Source organism: Schistocerca gregaria, chromosome 3 (assembly GCF_023897955.1).
Source record: "Schistocerca gregaria isolate iqSchGreg1 chromosome 3, iqSchGreg1.2, whole genome shotgun sequence".
Lineage (NCBI taxonomy): Eukaryota > Metazoa > Arthropoda > Insecta > Orthoptera > Acrididae > Schistocerca > Schistocerca gregaria.
The window spans coordinates 719,835,588-719,855,376 of NC_064922.1; the positions used below are offsets into that span (position 1 = coordinate 719,835,588).

Genomic DNA, 19,789 nt, shown 5'->3' on the forward strand with positions numbered 1-19,789 from the left:
GATGTATACAAGAAGAAATGGGAATAATTTCAAGATAATATCACGTTACACTGCACTTTAATTTCGTTGTGTAGATGTGCGATGTTGCTGCAGATTGTGTAAGCTTGGCATGCAGAGAATTACAACTACTCTATGACCTACTATCTTGAATACTTTACCGTTACTACATCTTTTGGGAACACTGATAGCCGGCCGTGGTGGTCTCGCGGTTCTAGGCCCGCAGTCCGGAACTGTGAGACTGCTACGGTCGCAGGTTCCAATCCTGCCTCGGGCATGGATGTGTGTGATGTCCTTAGGCTAGTTAGGTTTAAGTAGTTCTAAGTTCTAGGGGACTGATGACCACAGCAGTTGAGTCCCATGGAGCTCAGAGCCATTTTTGAACACTGATATTTTATAGGAGGAAGTGACTGCGTGTCTCCATGTGGTCACACACCTTGCCAGCTGCTCTTACTTCAGCACCACGTACATTACGGCAATGAACAAACAAATACACTCATTGGAACGAAGATCGTTCAACGAAACGAAGGCACCAACACCACTTACACTTAGGATGGAGAGCGTTGTTGGAGATGGTCTCGAAAATGGGTCTCTCTGAGAAAACAGGTACCGAAGCAATGCGAGAAGCAACGCCCGGAGTTGACAGCAGGCAAGTCCACTCAAAGTCACGCCCATCTTGCCAGGTAGACCGGCAGCGCCGCTGGTGACCGAGCACGCGTGTTTCCCTCCTTTGGCTTCGTGTGCACCTTATTCCGCCTCGTACCGAGTCCGGCCCCAACTCTCCGACCGCCGGCACCGCCGCCAGATCACAACAGGGGTAAAGATCGTAGGACAGCCGGGTAATCGATAGTCACGTGCCAATGAGCTGGTCTCCCAGAAGAGGCGTACCACAGCTCACCTCCCTCCTCCGGCACGGACCCTTCAGACAAATGTTCAGAGGATTTGATTTCAGACATCTCATGCCATACACGCGAACAGACATCTGTTCGACTGAGCATATAACTTGATTCATATGAAAAGGCCACCTGTCGCTACTGAGTGGAGCCTGTGTTGTGGTACTCACCTGCAAATTCCTGCCTTCGTCACCGATGAAATGGAGTGTGCGAGCCAGGAGCCTGCTGCGGAGTCCATATGCAGCACTGCTCGCTGGACGGTCGTTAAGATGACGTCGTTGGTAGGCCCTAACACATCTGGATGACCAGTTTCTCAGCAGCTGCAGGTCTGTGTGCCCTTGCATATACACGCAGCCGTCGTTCATACCTGTCATCTATGACCCGTGGTGCGTCGTGTTTGCTGTCGTTGTTTTTAGGATACCGCCGTTGTACTGTGATTGATATACTATAACCACGGCGGAACTCGAACAGTCTAGCAACTTCGCCTTATCGGAAGGGCTTCCATCCTGGGCCTGAAAGCCAATGATTTTGCTCCTCTGGACTTCAGATAAATCGCTCCGTTTCTGCGTTACGTCAACGACTGCACTATTTTCCGCGTCATTCTGAGGTGCCTCACGTATCCTCCATTGCTACTGTTGCTATCTGCCACGTGTGAGTGACGAAGTCGATGGTGACATTAATTTCGCTGCACTTTGAATAACGTTTCTGGTGCTGGGCGTAACACCTGACTTTTTTTCAGTACTGTCATTCAGTGCGACCTACAGATTAAAGTATGGAATGTCTGCAAGGAAAGGGCGAGATACTCCTTTCGGGTCGGCACATTCTAAGATAGATACGTCTACATCTTCTAATCGTGTCTGCTGCATCGTCGTATTTGCTAAAACTGGAAAATTACTCGTAGTTCCACTGTACTTGAAATAAGTGCCCAGGCGGAGTACTGCAGGCACCTATCTCATACCAGCAAGTCTTGTTGGCAAGGCGTATTCGTATTCATACGACTTACTTTGTATATGCGCCATCTCTTTTGCGGTTGTAGAGGACCTTTTCATTACTGCATTGCACATTCACAATAGCGAAATACTGCAGCCTGTCACGATTTTCATCAGCAGTCGTTAGCAAGTCATTGTGCCTTATGCTAGCAGTCCTTCGAACAGAAAATTGTCAGCCCGCTGTACTCGTAACGAAACCGACACAGCACTGCCGGACGTACTGGAATTTCGAAGCGGCGCAGAGCATTTTGTTACGCTGCGCCGTATGGAGCTGAGTGGTTTCCAATTCGCTGTACGATATAAGAAATTCTTGATCGAGTATCTCGTGGCATACGCAATGAGGAAATTTTAATAACGTGCTCTTCCCTGGAAATCAACTGCACCAACACGACTACACCTCCCTGTGAGCTTCTGTCCTCCGATATTACGCTTTATGCAACACCCGTGGATTTCGTTCATCGTAGAGGTGATGTATGGGTTGAAATTTCATCAGCCTGGTGTTACCTACCGATCTGAAGGCTAAAAATTACTTACAGATTATCACATTCGTGTGGTGCTGCGCGCCTCTGTTTCTCTTGTGTCACAGAAAGTCGACTGCGTTACACATTAACTCAGTGTGCTCTATGTTGTTCGCGCATGTACTCAATCATTCTATGCGGAGCGAATGGTTTCCTGTAATCCACTTGCTAGTTGTATCTCCGTAATATTTGTAATACAGCAGCAAAAAGTTTCCTGACTTTTATTTTGCCCTCAGAATGCCGCGATAATTGATAAGGCAAAACATTTTCCACATGGACTGTTTTTCAATGTGGGTTTTTCTTTTTTTCTATTTTTTACCACGGTCGTGATTTCGTTCCTGTTAGACCTCTCTCAAATGAGAGCTTAATATTACGTGCGTCATTCCATTTTGTTCGTCATGAGAGGAAACTGTTCGCAAGCATCGATGGAGCACGAATACTCTACAGTTCCCATGCTGCTAGTACTAACCGGAAAAACAAAAGTAAAGTACACCTTGAAGAATATTGAACTAAATAACGACCTGGGTATGTACCCCTTAGTAGGTGAATGTTCTTTGAAGTATCAGCATGTATACCGAACGTCAGTTACACGTCGTCTATCCATGAAGGCCTACAACTCCATTTATACTTTCTGTACAGTACTGTGCAGATTCTTCCGTTCTCGATCGTTTTCTAGCAAATGTCTTCGTTTCAGTGGCTTCATTGCATTCATATCCAATACTTCCAAAAATGTTAAACCCACAAAAGATATAATCGGATGTCAATATAAGTTCACAGAAGACAAGAACATCTGTATATAAAAGATTAGAGGTAAAATTCTCTATTAGAAGCAGAGCGGCCACGAGAGAGCTATACTGTTGTTCGGGTCCTGTCTTATCATCTTGCCTGTTCGTATGAGAGGCGTGAACAACGTCAGAGATTGAATTATCACTGTGAAGAAGAAAGATTCCGCGTAATTGTGTGACACAGCGTTGTCAGTACTTGACAGACTATAAAACGGGCGTTATCATAGGTCTCCACTTGGCCAGCTGATCTAATCCAGCGATAATCGCGTTTTCAGGCATGTGAATGTACAAAGGCCTGATTTTGGACTGCATTTGGAGGTGAGGGCAGGTATTCTCTGTGCCAAGTTTCCGGTTGACCATGTCTATCACAAGGCATCACCGCCTTATTGTCCGCAAAGCAGATCCTTCAGCACTTCCCAGCAGAGATTTCACTCTCTGATCTATTCTGTGTTAAACAGCGTGGCCGGAACCAGCAGCAGTGGAACTAGGTAATCATCGACCTACGCTTATGCTGTCGATAACACCAAAGCACAAACGGCTAAGCTGGGAGTAGTGTCGTGACAGGGAAGCATGGAGTGCTGAGGAATCTTGTCTCATTCCCTTCAGAGATGAATGGAGGTTCTGCGCTACCCCGGACGACCACTCTCAGTGAAGATGCGGCCATCGTCATCTTGGGAGAGGTCTCACTCTTCCACTGTTTTTGAGAGGCACAGCGATTTGTAAACGTTCAATTGAAACTGCTTGTCTGTGTCAGAAATTTTTTGTTTTCTCCCACGTCGCTCTTCACGAGTTTATACTTCCGTCTTCAGGTGGATAAAAGCGATATATTGTTACATGTGCACTAGCAGGATGAAGACATTTGTTTATTTTGGTTTCATTTTGTTTCAAAGTGTTTCACAGCTACTTGTTATCGTTATATTGCACTAGGATAATACATTTGATATGGTGATGGGGTTACATCCAACCTGTTCCATTAAACCTGTTCCAGTCTGTTAATGCCACGCCAGCCCGAGTGGCCGTGCGGTTCTAGGCGCTACAGTCTGGAGCCGACGACCGCTACGGTCGCAGGTTCGAATCCTGCCTCGGGCATGGATGTGTGTGATGTCCTTAGGTTAGTTAGGTTTAATTAGTTCTAAGTTCTAGGCGACTGATGACCTCACAAGTTAAGCCGCATAGTGCTCAGAGCCATTTGAACCTTTTTTTTTGTTACTGCCACGCAATACAAAAAGCGATAAAGACCATTTCTCCAACTAAGGTGTATACAAGACAAAATGCAACAAATGTACTGTACAGTGTGGAGGCAACCCAGGCAAAGCTTTCGAACTAAATTCAAAAAACACATTAATTTATGGTATGCATTCAGGACACAGGACATTTCTCTGATAACACAGAGGGCAATCCAATGATGCTTCACAAAATGGAAAAAGGCCACAGTCTTTACGAAAAGGTGGAAATTTCTTATTCACAACAGAAAACGTGGCCAGCGTACACAAAATAAAAAAGCTGAGGAAATGGCAGTAATCTGCGCTATGAGCTTTGCTGGTATAATGGGTAATGTGTTATAACTCTTTGTACCTTATATTTTTTGAGGCAGATACAAAAGAAAAGGAAAAAAGTTCCAAAGCACTACATTATAGATAAACAGTATGTTGATACTAAGTCTCCAAATTTGATAAATATATATGTGTACACACTTTATCTATTTTGTGTTATGTTACTATCATATTTTTTGCAATGTAATATTTGTAATAATATGTAAAGAAAAAATTATTTTATAATTATTATTTGTATATCTGAACCACTATAAACTAGCTATGAATGATATCTGAGGTAAAGTACCACATTTTCACATCTTTACGATCTTTAAGGTGTTTATATTAGTGGTTCGTGTTTCTGTGTGAAACATCAACTCAAAAATTTTCATTTAGGACGAACTACAGGGTTCTGTGCACTGGTACAGATTGTATGTAGCTCCATGGCCATATAAAATGTATGATCTTAGTGATTTATGATGATAACAAGTGTCTATTATACGCTTTTTAGCAAAATGAAATCAAAACAAACAATGATCTGCATACTGATACACATGTAACAAAATGCCGTTATGTAGCAGCTGAAGACGAGAGTATGAAGCTGGTGAAGAGTTCTCCGGCTTCCAGATGGGTGGCAGTGTCTTCAAATTTCACCAGAAGGTGAGGAGTATGTCACTCGTCGTAACGTCCCAGTCTGAAGACACCACAACCCAGCTGGAAGACCGAGAATTCTTCACCAGCTGTATACGCCGGAACAGCGTACATTCACGTTTAGGAGTATAATGCATCTAGATAGGAAAAAAGGTAACTGACACAGTTAAAGTGTTTTCTTTGAACGTTTGTTATGAAAAACAGTCACACTTCCCTTAAAAACCGGTCCAACATGGACGACATAAGGCACAGCGGTTTCACCCCTGGTGTCAAGAATTAGGGCGCCTTCTGGTTTGACATCATGTGATTACTGGTGGTGATTGAGTGAATTTGTCCTTGTCATCCGTGTTCTTCTTCTCCATATGCAAACTCTCACGTGACAGTATCGTGGTGCCATTTGTCAACAAGACATTGCTCGTTCACACTTGACATTCGTCTCTACAGTTTTCTTCATGTTTCGGTACTGACATGACCAGCAAGATCCCTAGAACCGTCCTCTATAGAACATCTTTGGGACCAACTCGGACCTCAACTGCGTCACAAAGCCAGTGTCAAACACACCAAACACCAGGGACAATTGTTCTGGGACAGCTTTCCTCATGAGAGGTTAAAACAATTTTATGACGCCCTCTCAACAGAATCAGTGCATGGAAACGGTTCAGAGGAAGTACATCATCATCTTTATAAGTTGGTATTTTGACTCGAGGTCATAATCACTGAGATAACATCAAAATGCTTTCATTTCGTTTTCCCAACTCTCCTTCTTACTTCTATTGTCACCCAGTGTATGTAACTTATGTCTTGTAACTGTTGATACAAGTTTTTATATAGAATAGAACTGAGTATGAGCTAGTTTGAAGTTTCTGTCAGGTATTCCTAGTGCTATGAATAATCCATTCCCTTATCTCTTCCTCTAGTAAAGTATTCGTTAATCACTTCCTGATTTTCAGGAATCAAATAATAAAAGTTAATTGTCTTGCCATTCATCTAATTATATAATTTCTTCACAATTCCCTATAAATGTTACAATTTTCTCATTACTTTTATCTTACTCTTTCTTGCCTTATTTTATAGGTACTTGATATTTGGACTGTATATTTTAGTGTAAATATATAGATTATTGACTTTATTCCATTTCTACCATCCTAGAGCTAGAATATAATTGTCAATCATTGACATAGATTCCACAACAGCCTCCCCTATCATCTATTTTAATTCAAAGGTAAGCCATATGGTTTCAGAGAAACACTGACTGTATCAACAAAAGAATACTGTACAATGTTTCCCTAGTCGAATTTTATACAACGTCTTTAACTCCAAAATTTATGCCTAAAAATAATAAATTACATTGTGATCAAGAGACAATAGAAATTACTTTTGTTCTGTACAGTTGGAAATGATGGGAAAAATTTTTCATTCATATATCAACTGTCGGTGTTGTTGTGGTCTTCAGTCCTGAGACTGGGTTGATGCAACTCTCGATGCTAATCTATCCTGTCCAAGCTCCTTCATCTCGCAGTTCCCACTGCAACCTACATCGTTCTGAATCTGCTTAGTGTATTCATCTCTTGGTCTCCCTCTACGATTTTTACCCTCCACACTCCCCTCCAATGCTAAATTTAGGATCCCTTGACGCCTCAGGACATTTCCTACCAACCGATTCCTTCTTTTAGTCAAGTTGTGCCACAAACTTCTCTTCTCCCCAATCCTATTCAATACCTCCTCATTAGTTACGTGAACTACTCACCCAAACTTAAAAAAAAAGCAAGAAATGGCTCTGAGCACTATGGGACTTAACATCTATGGTCACCAGTCCCCTAGAACTTAGAACTACTTAAACGTAACTAACCTAAGGACAACACGCTACACCCAGCCATCACGAGGCGGAGAAAATCCCGGACCTCGCCGGGAATCGAACCCGAGAACCCGGGCGCGGGAAGCGAGAACGCTACCACACGACCACGAGGTGCGGGCACCCAATCTTAAACATTCTTCTGTAGCACCACATTTCAAAAGCTTCTATTCTCTTCTTGTCCAAACTATTTATTGTCCATGTTTCACTTCCATACATGGTTACACCCCATACAAATACTTTCAGAGACGACTTCCTGACCCTTCCATCTATACTCGATGTTAACAAATTTCTCTTCTTCAGAAACGCTTTCCTCGCCATTTAAAGTCTACATTTTATATCCTCTCTACTTCGACCATCATCAATTATTTTGCTCCTCAAATAGCAAAACTCCTTTACTATTTTAAGTGTCTCATTTCCTAATCTAATTCCCTCAGCATCACCCAATAATTCGACTACATCCATTTCCTCGTTTTGCTTTTGTTGATGTTCATCTTATATCATCCTTTCAACTGCTCTTCCAAGTACTTTGCTGTTTCTGATAGAATTACAATGTCATCGGTGAACCTCAAAGTTTTTATTTCTTTTCCCTGGATTTTAATACCTACTCCAAATTTTTCTTTTGGTTCCTCTACTGCTTGCTCAATATACAGATTGAATAACATCGGGGAGAGGCTACAACTTTGTCTCACTACCTTCCCAACCACTGCTTCCCTTTCATGCCCCTCGACTCTTATGACTGCCATCTGGTTTCTGTACATATTGTAAATAGCCTTTCGCTCCCTGTATTGGACCCCTGCCACCTTTAGAATTTGAAAGAGAGTATTCCAGTCAACATTGTGAAAAGCTTTCTCTATGTCTACAAATGCTAGAAACGTAGGTTTGCCTTCCCTTAATCTTTCTTCTAAGGTAAGTCGTATGGTCAGTATGGTCTCACAGGTTCCAACATTTCTACGGAATCCAATCTGATCTTCCCCGAGGTCGGTTTCTACCAGTTTTCCATTCGTCTGTAAATAATTCACATTAGTATTTTTCATCTGTGACTCATTAAATTGATAGTTCGGTAAATTTCACATTTGTCAACACCTACTTTCTTTGGGATTGGAATTATTATATTCTTTTTGAAGTTTGAGGGTATTTTGCCTGTCTCGTACATCTTGTTCACCTGATGGTTGAGTTTTGTCTGGAATGGCTCTCCCAAGGCCGTCTGTAGTTCAAATGGAAAGTTGTGTACTCTCGGGGCCTTGTTTCGACTCAGGTCTTTCAGTGCTCTGTCAAACTGTTCACGCAGTATCTTATCTCCCATTTCATCTTCATCTACATCCTCATCCATTTCCATAATATCGTCCTCAAGAACATCGCCCATGTATAGACCCTCTATATACTCCTTCCACCTTTCTGCTTTCCCCTCTTTGCTTAGACTGGATTTGCATCTGAGCTGTTAATACTCATACAAGTGGTTCTCTTTTCTCCAAAGGTCTCTTTAATTTTCCTGTAGGCTGTATCTATCTTACCCCTAGTGAGATAAGCCTCTACATCCTTACATTTGTCCTCTAGCAATGCCTGCTTAGCCATTTTGCACTTCCTGTCGATCTCATTTTTGAGACGTTTATATTCCTTTTTGCCTGCTTCATTTACTGCATTTTTATATTTTCTCCTTTCATCAATTAAATTCAATATTTCTTCTGTTACCCAAGGATCTCTACTAGACCTCATCTTTTTACCTACTTGATCCTCTGCTGCATTCACTACTTCATCCCTCATAGCTACCCATTCTTCTTCTGGGTATTTCTTTCCCCCAATCCTGTCAATTGCTCCCTTATGCTTTCCCTGAAACTCTCTATAACCTCTGCTTCTTTTAGTTCATCCAGGTCCCATCTCCTTAAATTCCCACCTTTTTGCAGTTTCTTCAGTTTTAATCTACAGTTCATAACCAATAGATTGTGGTCAGAGTCCACATCTGCCCCTGGAAATGTCTTACAATTTAAAACCTGGTTCCTAAATTTTCTAACACAGCCCTTATCATCGACTACACACTACACTACTAGATTTATTCCAGAAGGCCACCAGAACTATTAACTAAACATACATTGGATTTAACGTAGGGATTACAAGGTACTGTAATAAATAATACAAAAATAAAACATATGGACCAGTACATAAATTCCGTAAAGTGTACTGAGACAGATTATACCCGCAAAAGGGGCGGGCTGAAGGCGCGTTACACTGAACTATTGGCCATCAGATCTCCTTTTAGAACTCACGTGTCTTACAAGAACCGAGGGGCCACAGACTGTGTTCCAGGAATCGACCTCTGAGACGAGGCGGCAACACGCACTTTCGCTGGCGATGAGATAGGCAGCCAAGAGTTGCATTCACTTCACAAAATGGTAACTCAGTCTAGTGACAGCCTAACTAATGACTAATGATACTCTTGCTAAAGCTACCTGTGGTCCGGTAAGCCAAATAAAACGATTGAACTATACGCCGAAGTCGGAACTGTTGGTCTGCACTACGTACCCAGAATATTGTGTTTAGAGCGTCCAGAACGATAAAGGAATCACTGCCACCGGAGTAGAAGAATCACCAACCGGCCTGCGCTCAAGAAAGCTGTCAAAACTGCACGCCTTACCGGACAGCAGTGGCGAGGCGAGGAAACATACACTGCCGTTACATACACTAACCCCGAGAGCAGGTAACTGGGGCGTTAGCGGCCACTAGGCATGAAAAATTACCGCTGGTTGAACGCCATAATTGTAATAAGAAGCCGAGGGAAGCTAATCAGTCGGCCTTTCCCAAGCACTCCAGTCGCTGCTCTTCACCTCGGCGGCACTACGAGCAGCAACACGAATCCAAGTCACTGGAGAATTGCGAGATACCACAATGGTGGAGATTTCTCTACTTGGATTGAAATTGACTCATTTTAAAACTTGCTGGATCCGGTTTACGGCAAGGTTGTGCAACCTCGCGGCCACAACCCTTCCATCCGGCAGTCCATGCGTGCTGCCAGCGGTCACGGTATGTTCTGGCACTGCGAGGACCTGGCTTCTCCTGAGTCCCCAACCGAACTGACCCACTCACACGACCCAGAAAGAAACGACGTCGCCCCAAAGAAAGGGCAACACTTACCACATATCGATAACCGTCGATGCTGCCACTAGCGGGCAGGCAACGCTTGCGAAACCTAGTGGCGCCAGTCAACACGCCAAGGCAAACAGCCGCAACCAAGACAACTACATGATACGCTCTGGCATCCAACAGAGGCCGCAAACTTACAAACAACACCAAAGCGAGCCGCAGCATTGCTCAGTAGAGTTGTATAATCATTTATATCGACATCGCCGTTCAGTTGTGTTACTCGTTTAAAATCCAGGTGTGCATCACAAGCCTTAAGAAAATGATTTGGTGGTTCTAAGTTCCACACATCCTGAGGAAAGACTTCGCTTCTCCCATTTTCTGTAGCTTAGCATGATCATAAAGTGATTAAGCAAGCAACTGACTGTTTTCACAATTACTCTGAAAAACAACAAAAAGAAAATATGGTATATCAGGTTCGAATGTGTCACATAACTTCATGGTATCTAACTCAAAATTCTTCTTACCATTCAATACAGTGACTTCCACTGTTTGCATTTCATGAAAAGATATCAGACTTTTTAATAATTTTCTTATTCTTATAGCTCGTAGTTTGGCTCATATTTAACAATAGGTACACTAATTTCCATAGATTATGGAACATTTCCGTCTGATTTTGGACAGCTACCTTATATTTCAATTCCAACTTATTTATAGATAGCACTTGTACTCAAAGTAAAAATTACAGTAAAAGTACCTTCCCATAAAATTTCTTTATAATCTGTAAAGATGTCTCTAAGTTTTTTTGTTGATAAAGCATCACATTTTTCTTACTCTTTACTCTTCCGTTAGTGAGTTATGCCCTCCCAGGCATATTTTGTCAGAAAGAGGTGAAGCCAAACAAAAAAACTGACGGTGAAATAAAAGTAGTTTACATTTTTGGCAGCATTTTATTTTCTTTCTTTGTAGTTGTAGAATCAAATAGCTTCGCTACATGTCTGGCATTTAATTTTTTAATTGATTTTGGATTATTTTTAAAGTAATCTGTTGCATCAGCTGTAGCAATCATTGAACATGATTAGGATAAAACCGCGAGTTTCGTATATTTAATTTCAGTATGTTTGTTAGAAACATTTACATTAAATTTACTTTTCTCTTTCAAATATCATGAGTAAAACTGGTAGCTTTAAATCTTACTTATTTAGCAAGGAGATAATTTTACTAAGAAATTTAAAAAAATAAATTATTACAGTAGCATACTTGAAGTTACTCAAATTTCATTTCCACCAGTTACAATTATTTCTAAATCATAATAGTATAAATATGTTTCTCATATATGTGATAATATGGCACATAATTTAGTCGTCCAACAAATTCAGCAGTTTTGAATGAAGCGCTAATATTAATTTGTTGATAAAAATGATCAGTGTGCTTTACAAACATTCTCTAAGCAAAATTAAAATTTATGTTAATTAATTCAAATGGAATAATTTTATAAGCATAGCTGGCAAACGTCTTTTTATTTCCAATAATTTGGTTCCAATGCTATCCTTTCTGTCCATGTGCCATTTTGCCTCATTGTCAACACTAATTCTTTTTAAAATTTCATCTGCATTAATGTGCATTAGTGTGGTTCCTGAAGAGGGGCAGCAGCCTTTTCAGTGGTTGCAGGGGCAACAGTCTGGATGATTGACTGATCTGGCCTTGTAACATTAATCAAAACGGCCTTGCTGTTGTGGTACTGCGAACGGCTGAACGCAAGGGGAAACTACAGCCCTAATTTTTCCCGAGGACATGCAGCTTTACTGTTCGGTTAATTGATGATGGCGTCCTCTTGGGTAAAATATTCCGGAGGTACAATAGTCCCCCATTCGGATCTCCAGGCGGGGACTACTCAGGAGGACGTCGTTATCAGGTGAAAGAAAACTGGCATTCTACAAATCGGAGGATGGAATGTCAGATCCCTTAATCGGGCAGGTAGGTTAGAAAGTTTAAAAAGGGAAATGGATAGGTTAAAGTTAGATATAGTGGGAATTAGTGAAGTTCGGTGGCGGGAGGAACAAGACTTCTGGTCAGGAGAATACAGGGTTATAAATACAAAATCAAATAGGGTTAATGCAGGAGTAGGTTTAATATTGAATAAAAAATAGGAGTGCGGGAAAGCTACTACAAACAGCATAGTGAACGCATTATAGTGGCTAAGATAGACACGAAGCCTATTACAGTAGCACAAGCTCTACAGATGACGAAGAAATGGAAGAAATGTATGATGAGATAAAAGAAATTATTCAGGTAGTAAGGGCAGACGAAAATTTAATAGTCATTTGTGACTGGAATTCGACAGTAGGAAGAGGGAGAGAAGGGACCATTGTAGGTGAATATGGATTGGGGCTAAGAAATGAACCACAGTCACTATGATATTTGATGACTTATCAAAATTCACGCCTAGGTGTCACAGGAGCCATCCGCGACTTTGATTTCACGGTAGGTTTCCAATACTTGGTCACAGTATTTCAGTAGATAGTTTGTGCATTCTGTTTCACAGCAGTCAGTACCAAAGTAGGTCTCGGCGGAGTTCAGTCGTTAGAATACTTGCTGCGAAAGGCAAAGATCCTGAATTTGAGAATCGGCCTGGCAAATAATTTTACTCTTCCAGGAAGTTTCATATCACGACACTCTACGCTGTTGGGTGCAAATTTCATCCTGGAAACTAGGCCACGTCTTCACATGTATTTCATCCAGAAGTGCTAGTCCTGAAAGTTTCAAAGAAAATCTTATGTGACATGGAAAGTAGGACGTGAGGTACTGCAGGAAATAAAGCTGTGAGGACGACTCATGAGTAGTACTTCGGTATCTCTGTCAGAAGAGCACCTATCCGCAAAAACCAAAGATTCTAAGATCAAGTCTTGGTCCGGAAAGCAGTTTTAAACTGTCAGGACAATTCCTACAGAGCACACTCTGCGCCAGGGCGATAAGTTCAGTAGATATCGAAATAACTAAGCTCCCAAAGGTATATGAAAGCTTATATGAACAAACAAAAAATAATGTAAATTACAAAGTTTTCAACAGCTTAATAGAGAGGATACAAAACTTGGCTCCATGGATTTAACTGAATATCTGCGATATTATACACTCCCAAGCTGAATTTAAGTTAAATGATTCCAATCACTTAATGACGATAACAGTAGCAATGCATATATATTGGTTAATATAGTTTGACTCATTTCTGGTCATCATTGCTGCTGTTCCTGGAGCAGAAGAGCGTCAAGCAGAATCATAAGTTGCAGATTTGGTTAGTGGTGAATGGGACGTCATTCGCAGACCAGTGAGCGAAGTTTGTTGGATAATCGGAGCGTTCCATTCATTCCAGATATACATGCCACTTGCTTCTCGGAAGTATGAAAAGGATAGCAGTGTCTACAGTGTTTATCTCCGCTGCGTCAACTTTAGCAATTGTCAATGATTACAAATAATGATACTTCTATGCCTATCTGTTTCAGGTAGGTATATGTAGTAGGACCTCACAGATGTAGCGTATGTTTCTGTTAACCAACTACGAGACCAGGGCTGCTTTTGTTGCAAGCCCCAGTCGGTGACAAAATGTAAAATGTTTTCTTTCCGGCATTTAACCAAACGTTTCGCCACTTCACATTCGGTGTTCCCACTTCGACATTTGTTGTACTGTTATAGCAACTATCTAATACCCTCACCATAGAAGGTAGTCGCCCGGGCTTCCCGCTAATGATGTTTAATATCCAGCATCTCACTGTCTGTGCTTAAGTGCTACCCTCGCAACCCGCTGTTCATTGGAACAAGTCGATGCAAGTGTGCAGGAGCCATGTCTGGTCTATAAGATGGGTAATTAAACCTTTCCATCGAAAACGCTGCAGGCGAGTTTTCGTTGTTGCTGCAGTGAGTTCCTGTAACACTGCCACACTTCGCTGTCATGCATGAAACATGTTATGCGGGCTGCATGAAATCAGGCTCAAACCCTCAGAAAATGACAGCACGCACTTCACTCTTGGCAGCACACACTATTGTTCGTGGCATTTTTATTTGCTCATTTTGCTCTCGGGACTGAAACATGCAATGTGATGCAATCTGTGAGCATATTGGAGATATTGTTCAACTCATCTGCACGAAGCTCCATCGGATTTTAACAGTGTTTTAATTTTGCGACAGATAAAATTTAAAATGAACGTTGTTCGGTGAGTAGGAAGTTACTGTACTTTCAGGCAGGTCGTGGTGGCCGATCGGTTCTAGGCGCTCCAGTCTGGAACCACGCGACCGCTACGGTCGCAGGTTCGAATTCTGCCTCGGGCAGGGATGTGTATGATGTCCTTAGATTAGTTAGGTTTAAGTAGTTCTAAGTTCTCGGTGACTGATGACCTCAGCTGTTAAGTCCCATAGTGCTCAGAGCCATTTTTTTGTACTTTCTGTTTGTACAATTACACTACGAAAGTCACCACTAGAAACGCCTGATCTTCTGTACTAAATGTAAGAAGAATTGTTACTCATGTACAGTTCTTATATTTATTATTATTGCTGTCTTATCAAGTGCTCAAAAGTTCTCGCTTAGCTTTGACACATGCTGTAAAACGATACCGATCACACATTGTTGGACAGGGTCTTCCGTTTTGACTTGCCACGGAACACGGCCTGTAGTTATCTTTGTGGAATGGACAACTTATACTGGTGCAACATGTCGCTGTTTAGATTCTTACAGAGTAAAAAGCAAAGTCGTTGCGCTTCTTTCCGTACTAGTAGGGTAGAAACAGTCAAAGAAGCTTGTGTGTCACGGAGAAGGTTGTGCTGTGAAATAATTGTTAAAGAAAATATTGGATACGTTGTCCCCTTTCCTTGTTGATTAGCATTGCAGTTAGCCAATCAGATCGTTGATGATAAGTCAGCCGTCAGCTGCACGAGATTAGTTTTGTCTGGTTCACTTTACCGGTTTCCACAGTTTCAAATGGTTCAAATGGCTCTGAGCATTATGGGACTTAACATCTGAGGTCATCAGTCCCCTAGAACGTAGAACTACTTAAACGTAACTAGCCTAAGGACATCACACACGTCGCCCGAGGCAGGATTCGAACCTGCGACCGTAGCAGTCGCGCGGTTCCAGACTATAGCGCCTAGAACCGCACGCTCACCCAGGCCGGCCTCGACAGTTTAAACCGTCATCTTGAGAAGTGAAGTTGGCTCAAGTCATTGGTAAGCCGACATCAAATAAGAAACCGACGCAGTGTCCGTTGCTATAGGATCAATGAAACAGAGTGACATCGCTGAAAGTGTATGATACGGGCGACGAGTAGCCAAAAATCCAGTATGAAACCTCATCTTTTATATGGTACATGAGGCAAAACTTTGTTTTCCTAAAACTGGACAAGAGAGCGATACAAAAATTGGCCATCGGACGGTAGTAAAACTCAAACCCGAGCCAGAAACTGAGCACTCTCGACGGTATAAGAACAGCTGACACTATCTGTTTCCTTTTTTTTCTTGATGCAATAATTTACCAACAGCCGTATGATTTGTAGAAGTTTATTTTATTTTATGAACTTGTATGTGCTACCAGTTTCCGCATTACACTGATGCCATCTTCAGGCCCCACTCGTCATAGTCGTAAAATCGCTATACACCGAAGGAGCCATACAACTGGATCCGTGAATCAATTGTCCTGCAACTACTCTTGGCGGCCAGGCGACACAGACAGATACTTTTTCGAGACATGTATGGATAATGAAACAAGAAAAAATGTATCTGGAGAACCACATAGCCTTCCCCCATATTAGGAAGCAAATACGGACAAGAAAAGACCTTCAACCAAAAACTGAATATATATTTAAGACCACAATGTAATTTTAATAGTATTTGGCCATAAGAGCTCTAGCAAAATGACACCACACCTAGAGATAGTTTAATTCCTAAGGAAATTTTGGAGAGCATAATTCAGTGGTTTTCGTTAGTGTAAAGTAAACACAAACTTTCCAACAATTATATTCGAGACGGCAGAAATATCTCATGTTTAATAAAGAAAGAGCCTGAATGTTGTGTACATATAGTCAATATATCATTTGTGTATTGCCCTACATAGTGTGATTTAATTAATAGTTTTATGATTTCAAGTTACACCTAACATTTGTATCAGAAATCTAGAAATGGTCAATACCTGTCCCTTTCTGAATGCCATATTAAACTCTTTATCTGTTATATTAATAAACGAACATTATTATTGATTTCGTTACTGACTTTAAATGGGGTCGCAATGTCCGTTACAGCGGTCTGGGTATCGTTCCATTCAAATTAACTGTAAGATGGGCAGTTCTGCTCACATAGAGGACGTGTGGCATTAACAACTGTTGACTGATAATACTTAATTGTTTGCTTTATAAGATAGATTTTAGTGAGCTAACAGAAAATACACTGATAAGCAAAAACATTATGACCACTTGCTTAACAACTTGTTTGTCGTCTTTGGAACGAAATACATCACTGGTTCTGCTTATCAGAGATCCGGCAGTACGTTGGTAGGTTTCCGGTGGTACGTGGATTACATGTCATCGCAGAGATCATGTAAATCGCCTAAATAAGGGGCCACTTACATGCGTACGTAGTTGATGACGCCCGATAGCGACCCATATATGATTTATATCATTCGAATTTGTTCGCTGAAACACCAACGCGAGTGCACTATAAATGCTCCTCAAACCGTTGTTTCACGGTTCTGGCTCAAAGACAAAGTCAATTGTACTACTGAAAGATGACATCGCCGTCGGGGAAGATATCAGGCATCAAGGGATACAGGTGGTCCGCAGCTGTCAGTGTGCCTCCGACTAATTATACAGGTCCCATGCAAGTGAAGAAAAAGGTCTCCCATAGCATACTATTGTCCCCACCAGCCTGCGTCCATGGAACCTTCCAAGCCGCCGATCACCTAGATGATAACTTTAGTGGAGACCACCATCTACGTAGTGTAGCAAAAATATGATTCACTCGAAGGGCCGAGACATTGCTATTCATCGACAGTCGAATGCCAATAGTTCCGTGCCCACTGCAATCGTAATTGACGATGTAGTTGGATCAACATGTAAACACGGTGGGGTGGTCTGCTGTGAAGCTCCATGTTCAAGAATGTACGATGTCCAGTAGGCTCCGTAACACTTGTGAGCGCACAAGTATTGTGCTCCTTCGGCAGAGATGCCAACAGTCACCCTCTGTCTTTGTTTACAGAGCAGACAAGCCTCTGTGAAGAGTCGTGAAGGTACAATAATTTAGAGCTTAATAGTAGTTTCACTGTACTTCTACCTCTTTCCGTAGATGCTCACGACGTTAGCATATTAACATTCGACCAGCTCCGCCATTTGCGTGATACTCGTTCAGAGGCTCTGCGTAATAATAATCTGCCGTTGGTCATACTCGCTTATCTCAATGGATTTTCGTATTTGCAGTATATAGCTTCGCTAGGGTGGTCCGCCGTCTGTGTCTGCTCCGTTTACATAGTTTAGTTACGCGCCATGTGCCCGCGACGCCACCATGCGGCATCCATCATGGCGGTGGTCTTAATGTTTTGGCTGTTCATTGTATTGAGAATGTTGCATTTACAGGATGAACAAGTTGCTCTTATGACGCCTTAGAATAGAAATAAATCTTATAAATACCTTCATAGTGTACTGATGTGATAGTGCATGTGCTACAACCGCAGTGCGGTCTTGGAGGTTGTGTGTTGTGTGATGGTTGGTAGCCCTGCAGGGTGCTTCCCGAGTCCCCCCGCTGGCTGCTGGCGAGAGGTCGCTTCGAGGAGGCGGAGACCATACTGAAGAAGATCGCGCGCGTCAACGGCAAGTCGTTGCCGGCCAACTACATGGTGCAGCTCAAGGTGGGTCTCTCGTCTCACGCATACAGAACAATAAGTACAGAATTGTAAGCGTCAACTGATAATCGTCATTCATACGTAAGTCAAATAGTCGTATGATGCCAGGAGCCAAAATCTTACACAGTCAGATTCTAGCTAGAAGGAAAACCATGAATGATTTTACTTTGTTTCTCTGGCAGTGAATTATAAATATTTCTTTCGTTACAAGGGATGTGTTACTTTATCACTCTAAAGGGTACAAAAGATATGTTAGACCTCTTCATTCCAATAATGGTCAGTCTCCTTGCACGTGAATTATTTTTTTATTTTATTTTGATGTTTGTCTCATATTTTTACTACAGTTTGGAAAACAGTACTGTCACCTCTTCAGCTACGGGTGAGTTCAAGCGGCTAACGAGCCGTACTCATTTTCATTGGGTGTACTAACAGGATTGCAGTGTCATGTGCCTGCCTGTGCCAGTGTTTAGGCTGCTATTGTGTAGCAGTACAGGTGAGAAGCTGCGCGACCTGGAAACTCTACCCACATATCACTTCACCAACTTCAAACTGACCATAACTCACGATTCTTCACGAAGTTATTTATTATGAATATTCAGTCCCTTTTTTGGGTCATCAGCCTTCTGACTGGCTTGATGCTGCCCGCAATGAATCCTTCAGTAATCATCATGACTCAAATGTTAAACGAAATACCAAGTAATGTGCTGCAATAGCGAGAACTCTGGACTCTCATTTGGGAGGATGACGGTTCCAATCCGCGTCAGACCGTCCTGATTTAGAATTTCCGTCAGTTCCCTGATTCACTTAAGGTTAATTCCTAATGGTTCCTTTCAAATGCTTCAATCGATTTCCTGCAGCATCCTTTCTTAATCCCACCTTGTGTCCCGTCTATAATGACTTTGCTCTCGACAGGACGTTAAACACTAATCTTCCTTCATTGAAATAACAATGCTTACGACGTTTTACTTTCCAAAATCAACTTTTTTTCTGTGATTCTAGGCCATATCCCGGCTGCCGTCCTTGACCACTAGCCATGCATTACCCCACTGTTGTCGTGTAACTTTCAGGAGCTTCTGGAACATCCACAATGTCGCAGACACTGAACATGAGCTGCTAGCATCGATCTTTAGTAACGGCATCAATGATGATACCCTTATATATCTACATGGATACTCTGCAAATCACATTTAAGTGCCTCTCAGAGGATTCATAGAACCACCTTCACAATTCTCTATTATTCCAATTTCGTATAGTGCACGGAAGGAACGAAAACCTCTCTATCGGTACGACCTTAGATTTCCCTTATTTTACCGTCGTGATCGTTTCTCCTGATGTATATCGGTGTCAACGAAATATTTTCGCATTCGAAGGAGAAAGCTGGTGATCGGAATTTCGTGAGAAGGATCCGTCGCAACGAAAAATGCCTTTTTTTTTTATGATGTCCAGCCCAAAGCCTGTATCATTTCAGTGACACTCTCTCTCATATTTGGCAGTAATACAAAACGTTCTGCCTTTCTTTGAACATTTTCGATGTACCTCGTTAGTCCCATCTGGTAAAGATCTCACACCGCGCAGCAGTATTCTAAAAGAGGACGGACAAGCATAGTGTAGGCAGTCTATTTAG

General features: G+C 41.9%; 1 protein-coding gene across 1 annotated transcript in view; it reads left to right on the forward strand.

Moving 5' to 3' along the window:
- Positions 1-19,789, forward strand: part of LOC126355571 (beta-alanine transporter) — a 1,112,053-nt gene that overhangs the window by 978,954 nt on the left and 113,310 nt on the right. The window contains exon 6 of the mRNA XM_050005933.1: positions 18,045-18,171. Within this exon, the coding sequence (XP_049861890.1) occupies positions 18,045-18,171 (127 nt within the window). The remainder of the gene's footprint in view (positions 1-18,044; positions 18,172-19,789) is intronic.